The following is a 22262-nucleotide window of genomic DNA, read 5'->3' on the forward strand; positions in this document are numbered from 1 at the left end:
TTTTATATAATTAGTTTTCTCTCTATACTTGACCTTTTTTATACATATTTAGTGCGCTGATTCCTGGCCGGAAAGTGTCACAGTGATCTACATACTTACATTTTAGACAAATAATAAAAATCGATAAATACATTTTATATACATTATTTCTTTCTTTTTTTTCATCACTTTTTTTTAAAATTTTCATCTCTTTTCAGATTTACATTTACTCGAAGAAATTTGATGAGCTGAATGTTCTTGTCAGTTAAATAAAAAAAAATATATACGTTTTTACATGAAGATGATTTTCATGTGTTTAAGCCTATTTTGTAAAACGGATATTTTTCCACATTATTTGTGGTACACTTGATTCTCTAATTTCTGGGTATTACAACTAGAGTAATTTCCAAGCTTTGTCATCGCCTCTCATTATCATACACAATAGGAAAGCCGTCCTCCGCTGTGTCTGGCCGAGCCAGGCCCGATACCATGTGTATCAGGACCACAATGGACGGATGTTTAGTCACCACGGGCCTCCTCACGTGTGCATTTCCCAACACACGTCCATTACAGATCGGGACAGACTAGCGTCACACAGGCATGTTGGAAACATCCTATCAGTTCTACCAGATTTCCATGATGAAAACGCCGGCGCATTCGATATGGACGATATTGACAGGTATGTGTACGCCATGGCTTTGTAAGACGCATCATGTGATTCCTATTTCAGGAAAGACTAATATAATATACATGTAGCTATAGGACTATACCAATAGTCTGCTAGTGATGATTGGGTTTTTTTATATGTAGCTTTATATGTAGAATTATGGATTTTAAACATGGAGTCTAGAGAGGTAGAAATGATGTGTAGATATCGAGTAATGTCACGTGAAACAGACATTATAATAATACCATATAAGGTAAAAATGTATCTGATAACGATCACGCCATGGCATGTAAATGAAGTCACAGAGGTACATGTGAAACGGCATCATGTAAAACGGAACACATATCGAACGGTTCCAGTGACATTCTGCGGGGTTTTAGCTATTTCTTAGCTAACAGAGCGTAAACATGAACATCTATATTTCTCCATCATAACATCAGTTACAATCAGGACTAATCCGAGTACATATGTCGCTGATGTACTTTATACCGAGAATTAGACAGCAGTGTGTTTCTGTAGAAGCAGTATAACAAATGCCACGGGTATCGATTATAAAACTCTTTGTTATACAGCAGATGTAATCAGAACATCAAGTGACACATCTATCGCTGGAAAGGCTTTTTGGCAAATCACTTTACCACTGTACACTTAAACCAGATCTTCACACTCACAACACTCTGCTTTGTCTCAATCCAAGGAACAGATATAGCACGCAATGCTGTAAGCTTTGTCTTGAATCAAATAACAATTAATTAGCCAGGAACACGGTTAGTGAGATACGAGGCAGGGCGAGAAGCCATCTTAGTACTCAGGGTAAGGGGCTTAAGCGAAGATGAGTTTTGTGGAGATTTTCCCCTGCAGGGTGTTATTTTGGATGACAGTGTGACCTTATTCCATGTTGATACAGATCTTAGGTTGGCTACCTAGAGCTCATCGTCCCCATTACCAGAGCAATGTTTTGAAGATTTGAAAATGCAATATTGAAACTTTTGAAATATCTTACGTTTACGGGGATATTCATTTTCTTTTCAATACATAGTCCTTTGATTAATTTCGATTTTCGTTTCGGATATTCTATAAGCAAACTAAAAGCTATAAGAACATAGAAGAAAGCAATAGCTCCATGATAATGTGTTGTTTTATCCCCATGTGAAGGAAATCATGTGGCAAGCTATGTATAACTGATATTCCGTGGACTTCGTTGTCAAATGTAAAAGCTTAGCGAGAAATTAAAGCAAAAAGGAACCGGCTTATAACAATACACGATGGTTATATGTCTACTTTTATTTCGGTAGAGGATTCAGCTTATCTTACTGGTTTATATTGATATACAACCCAAACAGACTCGCTTCTGTTAGTACTCAGAACCTCAAAGGAAACAGACCTCACCTCACCGGCTACTGGCTGTATCACCCTGGTAATCTGCCTGTTTAACACCTGGTGAGTGGTACAGCAGCTCAGGTACACCGATACAGACATTCAGAATGTCGAAGTAATAACAGAAATGTAGAACAAACTCTAAATATAGGATATCGACAGGAAATCATGTTTGAACTTTTACATACATGATAACAAAGTCATACTCAAACACTATAATTACTAATACTCGTGAATTATAACAAAATCGATTAAAAAATAACGAATACCGATAGATAATACCAAATCAGTTACTAATACCCATATATGATAACAAAAATACACAATCATATAAAAGAAACTATAGTTACAACAGTAAATAAGAGAAAGATTAAACCTCCTGAAAATGTTATCAAATGTTGCCAGATATTCCAGAATATTTATAGTCATTGAATGATAACTCTCACACTTACTATTAGCCCGCTAAACCTGCCTATATTATTATGTTGTTTTTAATATATATTAGATAAAACATACAACTAAAACACAAATAAAAAAATAATAATATGGGCATGTTTAGCGAACTAACTTACTATATCTCAACAGGTGACGAACGGATACACTAAACAAATTTTATGTCCATATATCACAGCATATCACTGTCATAGTATAATATCGACCGTAAAACTTCCTCGTAGTCTTCATAAACTTTACTTTTATCCGTTAGTCCTTGTGAATGGGTTAGATGGGACATGCGGCCATGATAGGTTGTTGATTAGGAAACGTTGCTATTCACAAATTGCAAAGTTAACAAATGGGATATTTGAATAAACATAGAATGTCTTTAATGTGAAATCATTGATAAAGGTTAGTAAAGAAGAAATGATTTTCCCATATTTCATTCCTGAATAAACGAAAAAAAATTTTTTAGATAAGCATGGTTTTCCAAATTTATGTCACTAAATTGCGTCTGTTTGAAGAAAACAAAACCTAGAAAAGTTATCCCAACTTTATGTATTATTGATAGCTAAGACGAGATTAAGCCGTCTGTGTTTCTACAAGTGTTGTAAAGACTGGAAACCTTCTCTGTCATAACGTATCGCCCACCATCAGTGGTGTGAGTATTTCAACTATTTCATTGTTCAATTTCATTGTTTGTTTGGGACAAGATGTCAAGTAGCAACCTAGGAAACACATTGATTCTATAACAGGAAAGCTGATCATCTTGTGGACAGTCTAGACGACGTATAGGAAGCTCAACAGGAATATCTCAGTACATCAGAGGACGTGATACTCTCAGTATATAAAAAATCTACTACATCTCAGGACGTGATACTGTCGGTATACAATAATCTACCGGAGATAATTGGCACGTGATAAGTATTAACTAGTAGTTATGATGTTGTATAAACACAGTAAGAGGTCGTTTACACACACACACTGTACTGATACAGTTAGTATCTAGGGAACCCAGGGCACTGGTCGACGTTAGTAATTATTGTCTGTATATCAACATACATAACATATCGGGATGTCTTGCTTACCGTGGTATTGTACCCAACGCTAGCATTTGTATAGTATTTAGCGCAATTTAGTAATAATTATAATAAATATAATGTCAGAGGATAAAACTGTTTATCAAAGCCATCCTAAGTTATCAAAAAAGGTACCAAACATAGTCATTTACATTTAAATAAGTTTCATCAATAAATGGCGGGAATCCGTAATATATGTAATGCAATAAATCAATTATCATATACAGTAAACAATACAAAGTATTACATAATATCAATAAGGCTATCACAGAAAATGGTAAACCAACAATTATCATATAACCGCACGGTTAACGTTATCACAGAAGCAAAGAAATCAACAAACAGGCTCATAAAGAAGGTCACACTTTGAGGGTTTCATAAAATGCATATTTCTACATACGAGATGGTTAATGAAATATCACACACAGTTTCATTCTCTGTGTAAGATAAGAAACATTGACGAAATAGAAATAACGATTTAGTGTATAACGTTGATATCACTGGTGCATTCTACCTCAGCGATCTGATTATGTGAGTGAAGTATTATACTTTGGACCTTGAACTAGTTATAGAGTACTTGACAATGAAACAAACTTTAGACTATATAGAATATGGCAATACGTTTACCTTGTTTAATTTAATAAACAATTGAAAACAACAAGCGAAGAAAACAAACAGTTAGCCAGTTAAAACTACTGACTTCCATACATATGCCAATGTACAACAGCTTACATGATCCCATTTCTAGTTTCCTTTTTAATTGCTGCTAATTAATTCTAGTTCTGGGCTTCAGTATCACTAACAAGGCCCAGCCTGGTGTCCTAATAAATCGTTACTTGTTAGAGGTGTTAATGTATCCTACAGGTTAGGTGTACTCTCGGGTAACTACTCCTGGTGGTGGACTAGCAGATTTACTACTCACTTATATATAACAAATAAATTGTGTTCAACATTTTCAGTATTTATTCAGTGTACTTTGTAATCAATATAGAAATTTGACAGATATTTATTTATAACATTTTTTTTACCATTTTATTAGTTATTCCTCCCTAACAATATCACTTTAAGTTTACAGCAGTGTATTTTTGTATTCTTTTATAAATCGATTTAATGACAAACATCCCCCCTCACTCGTCCCCCCTTCCCCTAATTCATTTGTATGGATAAACAAAGAAGGAAGTAATCGCATTCGTAAGTTACAAGTACCTGGTCCAATAAGGACTGATTACAGAGCATTTAATGATGTGAGTGTATGTATACCTCAGTACCAAGCACGTCTATATAAACTAAAGTATTACATGATAAACATAAAGACATTTATACCCCAATACTAGTGCCAATAAAATATCAAAAAGCCATGTAATATAAATAACGAGGTACATTACCACTGAAATCAATCGACAATTAAGGGGAAACTTACCATAATCATGTCTTCTTTCTAACGCTCGCATAAAATGATATCAAAAGTTATTATTCTAGGACAGTCTTCAGTAAAATGTGTTATAAGTATGTACATTACAAACAGTGTATCTATTACAGTTTATTTTCTTTGTTTCCATAACAACAACTTGTCTTCTATTACATAATTTTAAATTATACGTAATTTTGATAGTGTTGTGTTACTTCGTTTCTTGTTTATTATTATTTCAATGCATTTTTGTTCTACTGACTACAGTAAGTACAATGTTCGCATCATTTCTTAACTTGTTTCCATTTATTGATGTGTAATTTATACAATATATGCTCACAATGTGTACATTATTTTAAGTAATTTTATTACTTTTGACAGTTTTCCGCATCTCGTGATTACTGTGTTTTACCTTAGATTTCTTTGTTTCCATGACGACAGTAAGTGTGACCCTGATGTGTGTTTACTCCATCCAACCTGAATGCCAGAAACTGGTCACGTGTACAGAAGAGCTCCTAACCTTGAACCAGACTATCAGTACCCAAGTGGGGACAAGTCAAATGATCCGCACTTGTGTGTAAGTATAATTGAACTATGTAAATATTACAAAGGTGGCTGATCTTCTCTGACAAAAGGAACAGATGATTGTATGGTCTTTATTAATCAGTTCCATCTTTTTTATTGATTTTTTTTTCATTTTTAGATGATAATTAACCTAAGACAATTAAAGCAACAGCCAAATATATCACTTTACACAAATAAACAAGAAACTGAAATCCTCAAGGTATATGACTATTATATTGGACCCTATGGTAAAATTGTATGTGAAGATTTAAAATTAGAGTGAGCTGGGAAATCCATATTAAAAGTTTTGGTTTGAAGGCTAATTTCATATCATTCTCAAACATCCCGCCTTTCCCTACTAGTCACCTCTCTTTGTCAATATTGACATGAGAATTGAAGCGTTGCATTATTGTTGTCCATTGAAAGATATGTGTCCGAAACAGAGCCATATTGAAACCTAGACGAAAGTCTAATTATGTAACTCTGTCTAGATAAAAAGAATTTATTTCTATTACATATATTGTTCACCAGTACATCCTGGACACCTGACATCAAACACAACACAATGGCATGTACAATGTGTATGGCTTTGGTTTGTATGTTAGGATTTATTCCGTTTAGCTGTTTAAGAGTTTGAAGATAGTCGTGATATAAATCTTAGACGTGTTCAGTTTTTTTTTTATAAATAAATCAGTAAAAGTGCCTAGATGATGTGTCGTTACCAGAAATTGACACATTAACATTACTTTGCGTTTATTTTTCATAATCGATATCTATCGTTGTTTATTTTTCAGTAATCTTCGGAACCTACCCCCATGCTTCTTACAGGCGTCATCAGATTGTTCCCTGACCTTTAAACAATCGATCCCGTACCGAATCGCCTACAGCAGTGTTCAGGAGTCGTGTAATCACGGTAAGATGACTTATTCTTTATTAGTTCGTGTGTACGAACATGTTAGTGTATTAAACAGGGTAAAGTTTTACTGTATTTTTTTTACTCATGATCGTTGCAAACGGGGTTTACAAACTAAGTGCATATATTTTCCCATGAACGTTATAAACAGGGTTTCTTAATTTTAGTGTATGTATTTGCCCATGAACGTTATATTCGGGGTTCACAAACCTAGTGTTTCCCCTTCTGTTGATCACATATTTTACTATGTTTTGTTTTTCTTTACAATATTCAAGACAATGGATCACGATTTCTATACAATTATTGTATATTTCCTATGCAGCGTGCCCTTTATTGATCAAAAATTTTAGATTCCCTTTTCTCATTTTAGTTAGCCCTATATTGACGACACATTTTAGATTACCTTTTCTCGTATTCAGTGTGTCCCATATTGGTGACATATTTTAGAATACACTTTTCTCATTTTCAGAGCCCCTATATTGATGACATATTTTAGATTACCTTTTCTCGTATTCAGTGTGTCCCATATTGATGACATATTTTAGAATACCCTTTTCTCATTTTCAGAGCCCCGATATTGATGACATATTTTAGAATATCCTTTTCTCATTTTCAGAGCCCCTAATTGATGACATATTTTAGATTACCCTTTTCTCATTTTCAGAGCCCCGATATTGATGACATATTTTAGATTACCCTTTTCTCCTTTTCAGAGCCCCTATATTGACGACATATTTTAGATTACCCTTTTTTCATTTTCAGAGCCCCTAATTGATGACATATTTTAGATTACCCTTTTCTCATTTTCAGAGCCCCGATATTGATGACATATTTTAGATTACCCTTTTCTCATTTTCAGAGCCCCTAATTGATGACATATTTTAGATTACACTTTTCTCATTTTCAGAGCCCCGATATTGATGACATATTTTAGATTATCCTTTTCTCATTTTCAGAGCCCCTAATTGATGACATATTTTAGATTATCTTTTCTCATTTTCAGTGTGTCCTATATTCCCTAGAATGTCAAATTGTGAGACAAAGGTATCGTACGTGGATCTTAGTACAAACAAAAACTCATACTGTAGGTACGTAACACCTGTCTTCGTTACAATGAAGATCATTACCACGTGTTACCATAGATACTTAACATTACTTTCACGAATAGCTCTTTTGACAATATTACAATTAATACTATTATAAACCCATTGATTTTTTTAAACCAATATTACAATAAATACTATTATTGACCCTTGACTTTTTATAAACAATGTTACAATAAATACTATTATTGACCCTTGACTTTTTATAACCAATTTTACAATTAATACTATTATTGACCCTTGACTTTTTTTAAACCAATATTACAATAAATACTATTATTGAACCCTAACCAGAACCATCAAGAATACCAATTTTAAAGGCATAAATATTACACACACACGGATACCATTGCTGACCATGTGATATTTTTAAGAACCGGTTGACCACGAATCAATGGGATTAACTGACCAATGAAATCTAACAATATGATATCTGAAAAATAAAGCAATCGTTATAATGAATACATTTTCTGTTACTGCTACCATGCTTACTTAGCATCAATGTAATAGCTAATGCACCCAAGGGTAATAGTAGCCATTATCAAATCAATAATAGATTACCCATATCAAGTAACTATTGCCATTTATATCAGATTTCCTTTCCATATTTTGAATTTACGACATATTATTTTTTTTTCGTCGTCATTTTATTGACGTCATTCTAGAGACCAGACTTATGTAATAAATAAAATGTTTCTAGTGTGTCGTATATAAGTCGATTACCTAATGATACATGTACCTCTCCACACAATATTGACAATAAATCTTATATCCTTCTCAACAGATCTTACAGAGAGAGTATGCAGTGCCTTGAAACTATTTTAGAAAACGTCACGTGCTCGTTCGGAGAGCAGACGAGAATGTATATCCTAGAGAACGTTTACGACCAGGGCGCGAGACAGTTCGGGGACGGCGTGTGTATGACTGGTAAGTCGTTATTGTCTACTCAGGGAACAGCGTAATAAAGATGCAATATAGTGAATTAATTAGCTACAGCAATACAGTGTAATGGGACTATGGAAAGTGGGGAATATCAAATGGATAAAGATAAAGGAACAATTTAAAGTGAACAGTCGGGCAAGGATGGCTAAAGTCGGTAATAATGGTGTGAATGTATCCAGTATAATTTTTTATGAAATGGAAAAATGAAATCTCTCGTCAAAATCTGTCTGCGTTCAAAGAAATTAATTTAAAGTATGGAAATTCTAAAACGTCCTCCCGGCTCACTATGTCCGTGGTTACATTTCCACGTAGCCTCGCTTTCAATGCTTTCAACTTTTCTTTACTTTAATGGTCAGAACTGGGAAACTTAGCAGAACTTGACCGTCGTATTAATATGTGAGAACTTTTGGAAGGCCAATGAACGCATTTAGACTGGTTTTCTTTGCCCGACTATTCACTTTAAAACACAACCAGGATAAACCTCTAATACAGACATCTTCTGACTATAATCCAATAAAATCAAAATGGGAAAAAACCAGAAAGCATGCGCTGATGAAAAGAATATCTTTGATTATAATTATATATTTATCATCACATCTCAAATTTTAAAAAATATTAATATGAAATGCCTGTTGTGATGACGCACTTAATCAAAATAAAAATAATAATTTTATTAATGGCTTATGAACATAACTATATTTTGATGTTTTAGATAAATCTAAAAAGATGCGTTCTGGAGAACTTATATATCTCTGTATACACTTAATGAGAGTAATACAAACGAATGTAAATGCATACAAATCGCTTAGTGTGTGTTATAGTTTGAAAAACGTCCTTATTTCTCTACACAGCCAGGAACTGTTCCGATATAGACAAAGCTGTGACGGCAGTCAATCTGTGCTTACTTGAGTGGAATGCTACGAGGGATTATTCCGATAGGTATTCTTATTCGGATAATTCAATAATCTGTCTCTATGTAATAGACAGACATCATCAAGTCCAAATAAAGGAAAATTATGAAAACGCATTCCAATATTTGTCTAGACACACGTTACGTTGTTTTTCATGATAATTTCAATCTTTTAGGAAATGATTTATCAACATAAACCTTTATTATAACATTTGTCAGAAAATGTATATATCATGTCAAATGAGAATATTTGAATTGCATAAAATTAGATATTAAAAATTCTACACACATGTAAACCTTATTGCTACAAAATTCATTTACTACTTTTAGCGGAACCGATGCATTAAAATCATGTATTTCAAAAATACCCTCCTGCACTGACGCTTTACGGATGGTTCCTTATTATGAAAGAAGTCTCGTGGGAATTGACGTCACAGTTCCCCCGACAACAGAAACGCCGGAAACGACGTCAGAAGTCACAACAGAGGTGATGACGTCATCAGTAAAATCACCTTCCTTCTCCACAAGTGAGTGAATTTTGTATTTGTGCATCGTCATTAACACATCCCAGAATGTCGATCGCTGACTTAATTCTATAATTACTTGGTGGTCATGATAAATAATACTTTAAAATGACACAGTTACAAATTTTTTAACACTCTTTTTTATTTTGTTGCATGAAGCTTACAATGTGATTACGTAATTTGCTGCATGGTAGCTGTATGATGGTGCATGTATTTGTACGACTGCATGCTTTGCTTCCATTCGAATCAGTTTCACCTTCCATTGTTTGACCAAACATTTAATACATGTATTTAAGCAGGTTAGCACGCAACTTTTAAAACATTGTAACACAAGCTGTATTAATTACATAGACATTCGGCCTACTGAAACGTAAAGATTTGATTCATTGCTGTAAAGCTTCTTGATAATTTCTAGATAGGTTACATTTCCATATTATAAAAGCACAAACATATCAATGGTAATGGATTCAGAAGATGGCTTTGAGATACTTGGGCTGTTGATAAAAATATTCCATTATTTTGATGAAATGATAAACAATCCTTGAAGAACGATCTTTATGATTTTGATTCGTACTCACAAACATCTAGTGGCTACATTATCATACAAGGAAACTGGATATATCACCTTGGTTAGATAATCTGTCGTTAGAGCCCGCTTACACTCCACACATGTACAAAGTTACACACATGCCACACATACATTGTGTAACTGACCTACTTACACCGGAGTATCCTTGACATCAAGTAGATACCATATACTTCAACATACCACAAACACTTAAAGCTGTTTTTCCTGTGGTTTCTTGATGGCTAGATGGCATTTTTATCATCCTTTGCTGCATTTCTTTTATGCATAGCTTTTTATATCGCTAATTAGTCCTCAGTCATTTCATAAATACAATGCTTGTCAGCATCTTGCCATGAAACTTTGGAAATGGATATAACGTTTCATTGGAAAGTTTTCCTTATAATGTGCAAACCCCACTGCCATCATATCTATAGCACTGTATAGCTGGTCATTGCCACGGCGATGATGATTATTGAATATTATTGATGACAGAATATTGATATAGTCGCGAACATTTGATGCGATGGAAATAGTAAGGATTTTGACATTTCCATTTACTGGTGAAGCTGGGTACCAAAATTGTGCACCGTGATAATGTAGATCTGTGAAAATAACCGAATATATGGTATTACCTATTACGATTCCAGTGGATGATTCTGTCCAAATAACACCCTCCACAGGACAGGCTACTGACGATGACACAATTAAACATCAGCCTTCACGGACGACAGAAACTACAGATAGTAAATCATCTACCCATACAACATCCAGTTCAAATAGTACCTCAAAGTTTAATACTACCAAAACGAACAGATTCCAATCTACAAAATCATCAACTTCGGAAGCCAGAAGCATCCCTATAACGACATCTCCAAGCAACCAAATAAGTAGTTCTCAAATATCTTCCACTTACAAGATGAAGAGTATTGAATCTATCACGTATTTGGAAACTGAATCGGATGACCCTTATACGACAAAAGACACATTAGTTTTGAAGACTTCTACCTCATCGCCATGGCGCGCATCAGCTGAGTACGTACCCACAGAATCGTTAAATGAAGATAGAAGTGATGGTGTTTCTTTGGAAGCGGGAAGTCAACAAAACACCGTGCAAAACGGAATGACAACTGTTCGTTTTATAGATCGTTCGTCAACCACAGAAGGGAATGGGCCATGGAAAAATCTTGTGAGCACTTCAATAGTCCCGAAAACCTCGACAAAAAAAGGACAGACAACACAAAGTAAGAGAGAGGTGACCCTCCAAACTACTAAGGCCTACCAGTACACTGTGTCCTCCCAGACTGCAATGTCCGACGGTTACCATGGAGATAGGGAGATGTCCGCTGGAGTGCATGTTACCAGTTCACTGCCAGGTGATTGCATTATTACTTGAATGCGCCTTATAGATAAGCTTTGATGTAACTGTATCACCACCTGTGAATATATCCTTGTTATAGAGCCCTACAGTTCACATATACTAATATAACGTTTCAGTACACATATACTAATGACGTCATCTAACCAACATACTTTGGAACTATTTGGATTGATCCAGAGATTGTCAAACAATCGGTTTAGAAAGCATGGGTAGATCTAGATTATTAATGGTTGTTTTACCAATATTAACTTCAGTTTGATCAATTCATGATGATTTATAATGGTAGTTCTGAGACTCATTTTCTAATTAAAATATGATAAAACCTTATACTATATTTATATCAAAGAACATCAATTGAAGATATATATAAAAATAACGCCACTATCTAGATTTTCTACATTGATTGTCCTTGTTGTAGCGATAAAAACAGCAGGAGGGGAAATAACTCGCAAACAACATTTGATTCAAGTTGAATCAACTACCTCATCACTATTATCTTCCAAAAAAACGGATTCGGTTACCATGACGACAAGGAAAAAATCAGTAAGTTCATCAGAAACGTTACAGACAACGTCACCTGAAAGTGATGAGAAACCAACGTCACAGACAAACACAGGAGCCCAAAGCGGCGGAACTAATGGTAAGAGGATATTTTCAACATTTGTCGATGACGGTAGAATTTCAATCCATCAATAAAAGATATGTTATTTAATAGACCTTATGTTCCAGGAATTTACCAACTCCACATAGAATATATAGTAGTGCAGCTCGATTTGCTTGCTTCTATATCATATTTTGTTTAATTCGTTTAACAGTGTTTTATCCTTATCCAACCCCCACCCCCCTTTCAATCCTCTCACCACTTTCTTTTTTTCTTACATGTGTGCACGTTGTTTATTATTTATCAATCGATTTTGTTTATTTTATTGTCACTGGTTATAGAGGTAGTAATATTTTTGTTCCATCTTTGACACTCCAGTTGTTATTTTCACTGTCGTTATATACACCCCTGGAACGTTCCATATCAAAACTGAAGATTCTGTGAGTAACAACAGATGAGACAGGTAGTTTAGTCATTTGATGTACATCAGAAGAATCGTATAACGGTACACTGTGGTTGACTGTGTGGCTTTGATGTTGAACGTCGCTCTCCAAATAATATTCAAAGGAAGGCTTATTATAGGTCAATGTTTTTCTTCTGAAATGCCTTCAGTTTTATTATGACATAGCTAAGTGGTGAATATTACGACAGTGATAGTAGCCCATTGGATATCGATTATGCATTTGTTCGTTCTTCAGGGTTTTAGACTTTGGACAAAGTCAAAGGAATTCGAGTATCCCGGCCTACTCAAGTCTCTTAAGACATTTATCAATTATTTTATACAATGTACAATACAACATTCGTGTCATACGTTTTTCCTTTTTTTCAAATAGTCGATACATTTATAGTGGTCATATACAAACCATTTTTCATCTCAACACTAATGTTTTGAATGGCATTGTCAGTTTTAATGGAAATCTACGAGTCTTACAATACAGAACTTGTTATATTGTTTCTGGTTGTGTTAGTCACCATGTATAGATAGAACTTGTTATATTGTTTCTGGTTGTGTTTATCACCATGTATAGATAGAACTTGTTATATTGTTTCTGGTTGTGTTAGTCACCATGTATAGATAGAACTTGTTACATTGTTTCTGGTTGTGTTTATCACCATGTAAAGATAGAACTTGTTATATTGTTTCTGGTTGAGTTAGTCACCATGTACAAATAGAACTTGTTATATTGTTTCTGGTTGAGTTAGTCACCATGTATAGATAGAACTTACTATATTGTTTCTGGTTGTGTTAGTCACCATGTATAGATAGAACTTGTGATATTGTTTCTGGTTGAGTTAGTCACCATGTAAAGATAGAAATTGTTATACTGTTTCTGGTTGAGTTAGTCACCATGTACAAATAAAACTTGTTATATTGTTTCTGGTTGAGTTAGTCACCATGTATAGATAGAACTTGTTATATTGTTTCTGGTTGAGTAAGTCATCATGTAAAGATAGAACTTGTGATATTGTTTCTGGTTGAGTTAGTCACCATGTACAAATAGAATTTGTTATATTGTTTCTGGTTTGTTAGTCACCATGTATAGATAGAACTTGTATATTGTTTCTGGTTGAGTTAGTCATCATGTATAGATAGAACTTGTTATATTGTTTCTGGTTGAGTTAGTCATCATGTATAGTAGAACTTGTATTTGTAGAACTTGTTATATTGTCTGGTTGAGTTAGTCACCATGTACAAATAAAACTTGTTATATTGTTTCTGGTTCAGTTAGTCATCATGTAAAGATAGAACTTGTTATATTGTTTTTGTTTGAGTTAGTCATCATGTATAGATAGAACTTGTTATATCGTTTCTGGTTGAGTTAGTCACCATGTATAGATAGAAATTGTTATACTGTTTCTGGTTGAGTTAGTCACCATGTACAAATAAAACTTGTTATATTGTTTCTGGTTCAGTTAGTCATCATGTATAGATAGAACTTGTTATATTGTTTCTGGTTGAGTTAGTCACCATGTACAAATAGAACTTGCTATATTGTTTCTGATTGAGTTAGTCACCATGTATAGATAGAACTTACTATATTGTTTCTGGTTGTGTTAGTCATCATGTATAGATAGAACTTACTATATTGTTTCTGGTTGTGTTATTCATCATGTATAGATAGAACTTACTATATTGTTTCTGGTTGTGTTATTCATCATGTATAGATAGAACTTACTATATTGTTTCTGGTTGTGTTAGTCACCATGTATAGATAGAACTTGTGATATTGTTTCTGGTTGAGTTAGTCACCATGTAAAGATAGAACTTGTTATATTGTTTCTGGTTGAGTTAGTCACCATGTATAGATAGAACTTGTTATATTGTTTCTGGTTGAGTTAGTCACCATGTAAAGAAAACTTGTTATATTGTTTCTGGTTGTGTTAGTCACCATGTATAGATAGAACTTGTTATATTGTTTCTGGTTGAGTTAGTCACCATGTATAGATAGAACTTGTTATATTGTTTCTGGTTGAGTTAGTCATCATGTAAAGATAGAACTTGTTATATATTTCTGGTTGTGTTAGTCACCATGTATAGATAGAACTTGTTATATTGTTTCTGGTTGAGTTAGTCACCATGTATAGATAGAACTTGTTATATTGTTTCTGGTTGAGTAAGTCATCATGTAAAGATAGAACTTGTTATACTATTTCTGGTTGAGTTAGTCACCATGTACAAATAGAATTTGTTATATTGTTTCTGGTTGTGTTAGTCATCATGTATAGATAGAACTTGTTATATTGTTTCTGGTTGAGTTAGTCACCATGTATAGATAGAACTTGTTATATTGTTTCTGGTTGTGTTAGTCACCATGTATAGATAGAACTTGTTATATTGTTTCTGGTTGAGTTAGTCACCATGTATAGATAGAACTTGTTATATTGTTTCTGGTTGAGTAGTCATCATGTATAGATAGAACTTGTTTATATTGTTTCTGGTTGAGTTAGTCACCATGTATAGATAGAACTTGTTATATTGTTTCTGGTTGAGTAAGTCATCATGTAAAGATAGAACTTGTTATACTATTTCTGGTTGAGTTAGTCACCATGTACAAATAGAATTTGTTATATTGTTTCTGGTTGAGTTAGTCACCATGTATAGATAGAAATTGTTATATTGTTTCTGGTTGAGTTAGTCACCATGTGTAGATAGAATTGAACTTGGTTGGTTATACAGTATAGATAGAACTTGTTGTGTTAGAGTTGTCACCATGTATAGATAGAACTTGTTATATTGTTTCTGGTTGAGTTTAGTCACCATGTATAGATAGAACTTGTTATATTGTTTCTGGTTGAGTTAGTCACCATGTATAGATAGAACTTGTTATATTGTTTCTGGTTGAGTTAGTCACATGTAAGATAGAATTGTTATATTGTTTCTGGTTGAGTTAGTCACATGTATAGATAGAACTTGTTATATTGTTTCTGGTTGAGTTAGTCACCATGTATAGATAGAACTTGTTATATTGTTTCTGGTTGTGTTAGTCATCATGTATAGATAGAACTTGTTATATTGTTTCTGGTTGAGTTAGTCACCATGTATAGATAGAACTTGTTATATTGTTTCTGGTTGTGTTAGTCACCATGTATAGATAGAACTTGTATATTGTTTCTGGTTGAGTTAGTCACCATGTATAGATAGAATGTTATATTGTTTCTGGTTGAGTAGTCACATGTAAGATAGAACTTGTTATATTTTCTGGTTGGTTAGTCACATGTAAGATAGAACTTGTTATATTGTTTCTGGTTGGTTAGTCACCATGTATAGATAGAAATTGTTATATTGTTTCTGGTTGAGTTAGTCACCATGTATAGATAGAACTTGTTATATTGTTTCTGGTTGAGTTAGTCACCATGTATAGATAGAACTTGTTATATTGTTTCTGGTTGAGTTAGTCACATGTAAGATAGAATTGTTAATATTTCTTGTTATATTGTTTCTGTTGGTGGTTAGTCACATGTATAGATAGAACTTGTTATATTGTTTCTGGTTGAGTTAGTCACCATGTATAGATAGAACTTGTTATATTGTTTCTGGTTGTGTTAGTCACCATGTATAGATAGAACTTGTTATATTGTTTCTGGTTGAGTTAGTCACCATGTATAGATAGAACTTGTTATATTGTTTCTGGTTGAGTTAGTCACCATGTATAGATAGAACTTGTTATATTGATTTCTGGTTGAGTTAGTCACCATGTATAGATAGAACTTGTTATATTGTTTCTGGTTGTGTTAGTCATCATGTATAGATAGAACTTGTTATATTGTTTCTGGTTGAGTTAGTCACCATGTATAGATAGAACTTGTTATATTGTTTCTGGTTGTGTTAGTCACCATGTATAGATAGAACTTGTTATATTGTTTCTGGTTGAGTTAGTCACCATGTATAGATAGAACTTGTTATATTGTTTCTGGTTGAGTTAGTCACCATGTAAAGATAGAACTTGTTATATTGTTTCTGGTTGAGTTAGTCACCATGTACAAATAGAACTTGTTATATTGTTTCTGGTTGAGTTAGTCACCATGTATAGATAGAACTTGTTATATTGTTTCTGGTTGAGTTAGTCACCATGTATAGATAGAACTTGTTATATTGTTTCTGGTTGAGTTAGTCACCATGTATAGATAGAACTTGTTATATTGTTTCTGGTTGAGTTAGTCACCATGTATAGATAGAACTTGTTATATTGTTTCTGGTTGAGTTAGTCACCATGTATAGATAGAACTTGTTATATTGTTTCTGGTTGAGTTAGTCACCATGTATAGATAGAACTTGTTATATTGTTTCTGGTTGAGTTAGTCACCATGTATAGATAGAACTTGTTATATTGTTTCTGGTTGAGTTAGTCACCATGTATAGATAGAACTTGTTATATTGTTTCTGGTTGTGTTAGTCACCATGTATAGATAGAACTTGTTATATTGTTTCTGGTTGAGTTAGTCACCATGTATAGATAGAACTTGTTATATTGTTTCTGGTTGAGTTAGTCACCATGTATAGATAGAACTTGTTATATTGTTTCTGGTTGAGTTAGTCACCATGTATAGATAGAACTTGTTATATTGTTTCTGGTTGAGTTAGTCACCATGTATAGATAGAACTTGTTATATTGTTTCTGGTTGAGTTAGTCACCATGTATAGATAGAACTTGTTATATTGTTTCTGGTTGAGTTAGTCACCATGTATAGATAGAACTTGTTATATTGTTTCTGGTTGAGTTAGTCACCATGTATAGATAGAACTGTTATATTGTTTCTGGTTGAGTTAGTCACCATGTAAGATAGAACTTGTTATATTGTTTCTGGTTGAGTTAGTCACCATGTAAGATAGAATTGTTATATTGTTTCTGTTGAGTTAGTCACCATGAAAAATGTATATTGTCTGGTTGAGTTAGTCACCATGTATTTAGAACTTGTTATATTGTTTTGGTTGAGTTAGTCATCATGTATAGATAGAACTTGTTATATTGTTTCTGGTTGAGTTAGTCACCATGTATAGATAGAACTTGTTATATTGTTTCTGTTGAGTTAGTCACCATGTATAGATAGAACTTGTTATATTGTTTCTGGTTGAGTTAGTCACCATGTATAGATAGAACTTGTTATATTGTTTCTGGTTGAGTTAGTCACCATGTATAGATAGAACTTGTTATATTGTTTCTGGTTGAGTTAGTCATCATGTATAGATAGAACTTGTTATATCGTTTCTGGTTGAGTTAGTCATCATGTATAGATAGAATTGTTATATTGTTTCTGGTTTAGTCATAGTATTGATATGGTTATCACATGTATAGATAGAACTTTATATTGTTTCTGGTTGAGTTAGTCACCATGTATAGATAGAAATTTATTGTTTCTGGTTGATTAGTCACATGTAAGATAAAATTGTTATATTGTTTCTGGTTGAGTTAGTCACCATGTACAAATAAAACTTGTTATATTGTTTCTGGTTGAGTTAGTCACCATGTATAGATAGAACTTGTTATATTGTTTCTGGTTGAGTTAGTCACCATGTACAAATAAAACTTGTTATATTGTTTCTGGTTGAGTTAGTCACCATGTATAGATAGAACTTGTATGATATATTGTTTCTGGTTGAGTTAGTCACCATGTACAAATAAATAAAACTTGTTATATTGTTTCTGGTTGAGTTAGTCACCATGTATAGATAGAACTTGTTATATTGTTTCTGGTTGAGTTAGTCACCATGTACAAATAAAACTTGTTATATTGTTTCTGGTTGAGTTAGTCACCATGTATAGATAGAACTTGTTATATTATTTCTGGTTGAGTTAGTCATCATGTATAGATAGACATTGTTATATTGTTTCTGGTTGTGTTAGTCACCATGTATAGATAGAACTTACTATATTGTTTCTGGTTGTGTTACAGGTAGCGGCCCACAGCTCCGGTCTACGACATCAGTATGGGTTCTTACAGCATTATCATTCCACGCGTTAACATGTCATGTTTAAATCTAGTGTGCCGACTGGTGATAGAGAATGCGGCTGAATGGGGTACTGGTAATGGACGTGCATTTACGCGTGGATGGAGAGGATGGATATTTATTTACGGATGAATGGTTGTAAAAGTTGATATTCCTTAAGCTTTGTGTTGAGTTTTTCAGATTTAATTTTGAGCGTTTGAATCATGATAATTTAATTGTCAACTCTGTAATCTACTCATGTTATCAGTTTAAATGTTGATTATTTTTCTATTTCAATGATATTGTTAGTTCGAAGTCATACATGTAATTTACATTTTATCACCGCAAATATGTTACCTGTATGAACTAAATAAAATGCGGGCCGAATGCAGTTATTTCGTATTGAATGTAAATATATTGCAATGATTTGAATATTCAGTGAAAATACCTAATACTGTGACGTAATATCCATTGTATGATGTCTAAACGTAATCATGATTCATCTAAACGTAATCATGATTCATTTAAATGTAATAACTGTTATTTTTATCTGTCCATTCAAAACCACGTGTTCTAAAGAAGTATGATTTTATAATGTATCTCCTCTGTTTCTTTGGAAGGATGGCGTTGTTTCAAGTAATATTTAATTATTTTAATGTAATTACACATGATAACTAGGCTCAGTAAGTGATTAAGCTAATTACGGTTTAACGGCATTAAGGATTAACTTCTTACTTTGTTTAGTTTATGAGATAATAAACCCAATGGAGCACGAGGTAAATTGCGTATACGCGAATATCCTTATATTTACAATATTTTCTTTAAACAATAATATTACACAAAACATCAGATACAATTATCTACAATGTCCCTTTACTTTTCCTTATTTCTGATAGGTCCAGGTGTTTATCATCTTATTCTGACTATCTACCATGTCCCTTTACTGTTCCTTATTTCTGATAGGTCGAGGTGTTTATCATCTTATTCTGGCTATCTGCCATGTCCCTTTACTTTTCCTTATTTCTGATAGGTCCAGGTGTTTATCATCTTATTCTGGCTATCTACCATGTCCCTTTACTTTTCCTTATTTCTGATAGGTCCAGCTGTTTATCATCTTATTCTGGCTATCTACCATGTCCCTTTACTTTTCCTTATTTCTGATAGGTCCAGGTGTTTATCACCTTATTCTGACTATCTACCATGTCCCTTTACTTTTCCTTATTTCTGATAGGTCCAGGTGTTTATCCTCTTATTCTGGCTATCTACCATGTCCCTTTAATTTTCCTTATTTCTGATAGGTCCAGGTGTTTATCCTCTTATTCTGGCTATCTACCATGTCCCTTTACTTTTCCTTATTTCTGATAGGTCGAGGTGTTTATCATCTTATTCTGACTATCTACCATGTCCCTTTACTTTTCCTTATTTCTGATAGGTCCAGCTGTTTATCATCTTATTCTGACTATCTACCATGTCCCTTTACTTTTCCTTATTTCTGATAGGTCCAGCTGGCTATCATCTTATTCTGGCTATCTACCAAGTCCCTTTACTTTTCCTTATTTCTGATAGGTCAATGTGTTTATCATCTTATTCTGGCTATCTATAATGTCCCTTTACTTTTCCTTATTTCTGATAGGTCGAGGTGTTTATCATCTTATTCTGACTATCTACCATGTCCCTTTACTTTTCCTTATTTCTGATAGGTCCAGCTGTTTATCATCTTATTCTGACTATCTACCATGTCCCTTTACTTTTCCATATTTCTGATAGGTCAATGTGTTTATCATCTTATTTCTGGCTATCTGCCATGTCCCTTTGCTTTATTTCTGATAGGTTATCCTCCATACATTACTTGCATGTTTTAACGAGGGAAAGTCTATTCTCTGTAATAAAACACGAAGTAAACAGTACATACACATACAAATCCACTATCTGGTATAGGCCGCTGTTATAGGCCTTCACTATTGTGTCTTGTGTGTGCGCGTATATTTAGGGAGACTGCGGTATGTTGTGTTTGAGTATTAAACTGTTGTCCGTTTATAGTGTTTTCTCACTGAATCACACCGCCAACACAAAGGGACTTTGGTGAGTTTGTTAATCAGTTATCAGAAATGTTAAATTCAGCGCTGTCATCCTAACGCGGATAAGATTTTTATAGAAGTGTATAATTTAGTGATGTCGATATGTAGATCATCATGTTCTCATTATAATCAACTTCTAAACAGGACTGTGTTTCTGTCAAAACAAAGGTAGTAAGAATAGAGTTAACCGGTGAAATATTATATTTGCTACTGTTTAAACAAATATTTATCTCCCAACTTGAAAATGTGCATTAATAATGTTTACTGTATACATAAATACATTAAATAAAAATTTTATTTTGATAAGAGCTGCCAGGTTTAGGGCGCGCTGGGTTCAACTCCCAAGCAAACGAACATATGTAATATATATATAATTATGACTGAATTCACAAAAACGATAATGATTTCAATGTTATTAAAGGAATACAGTTTTTAGGAGAAAAAAGGTAAAAAGCTTAAAGGTGCTCCACCGCCGACAAATGGTATTTTTTCACTATCAAAAAGAGGTGCAGACGATTTAGTATTTTTCTCTGGTTACAAAAGTTACTTACTTTACACTATTACCGCCATTGAAAAGCTTGAGCTTCTGAATTTATTTTAAGTTAAATATATAAAAAAAAAATTAATTGCATCCCGAAAAAAATCCGTGGCACTATATCCTATATGGAATGAAGTACTGATTGCGCATGCACCAAAGGCAAAATATTTTTTTTCCATTATTTTTTGTGTTAATTAGACATATATATACATGATTAAACACCAGTTATTGTTCAAATGATGAACACCATTTATGCTCTGTCGGCGGTGGAGCATCTGTAAAAGGATCATCTTGATTATCTGAAGAAGAATATATTTGCTAATCCATTCGTATCTGGTATTTATCTTGGCTTGGCTAAACGCAAATCCGCTAGCCAAGGGTATTAGGGACCTAAACAACCCTTGTTAGGAAGGGTATCGTACTATAAATGCACTTGGCTAGCGAAGTTGGGCTAAATTTAACCTGCTCCAGCAAAGAACTTAGGATTAAATGCAGGCATTGCTGATCACAACTACAAAGGCAGCGAGAAGTCTTCATTTCATCAATGGAAAATGATTCATGTTGTTGTTAGCAAAATCAAAAAAAATTTGTGAACTATTGAACATTGTACAATCATCATTGATATAAAATATCGATCTCTACAAACATGTTGTTGTTTTTAATTTCAAAGAGAGAGAAAAAAAAACATCAATAAAGCCTGTTTTTCAAACTTTGCAATCATCCTTAATTAAACCATTTTATTCGCCAAATATTGACCTTTTTTGCACTTTG

The 22262-nt window shown here is 33.5% G+C and overlaps 1 protein-coding gene across 2 annotated transcripts; it reads left to right on the forward strand.

Annotated features, from left to right (window-relative positions):
* Nucleotides 1-460: 460 nt before the first annotated feature.
* LOC138332052 (serine-rich adhesin for platelets-like) lies at nucleotides 461-22136 on the forward strand. Of its 2 annotated transcripts, XM_069279992.1 has the most exons (10): nucleotides 461-658; nucleotides 5387-5522; nucleotides 6304-6422; nucleotides 7426-7510; nucleotides 8310-8452; nucleotides 9319-9406; nucleotides 9708-9904; nucleotides 11117-11842; nucleotides 12266-12487; nucleotides 18842-22136. In XM_069279992.1, exons 1-10 carry the CDS (start codon nucleotides 580-582, stop codon nucleotides 18922-18924), a joined length of 1878 nt encoding a protein of 625 aa, XP_069136093.1. In that variant the 5' UTR covers nucleotides 461-579; the 3' UTR covers nucleotides 18925-22136. The 2 variants fall into 2 exon arrangements, with proteins under 2 accessions (XP_069136093.1, XP_069136095.1); XM_069279994.1 differs by lacking the exon at nucleotides 11117-11842 and having other exon boundaries at nucleotides 465-658.
* The last annotated feature ends 126 nt before the right edge of the window (nucleotides 22137-22262 follow it).

Source organism: Argopecten irradians, chromosome 9 (genome assembly GCF_041381155.1).
Source record: "Argopecten irradians isolate NY chromosome 9, Ai_NY, whole genome shotgun sequence".
Classification (NCBI taxonomy): Eukaryota; Metazoa; Mollusca; class Bivalvia; order Pectinida; family Pectinidae; genus Argopecten; species Argopecten irradians.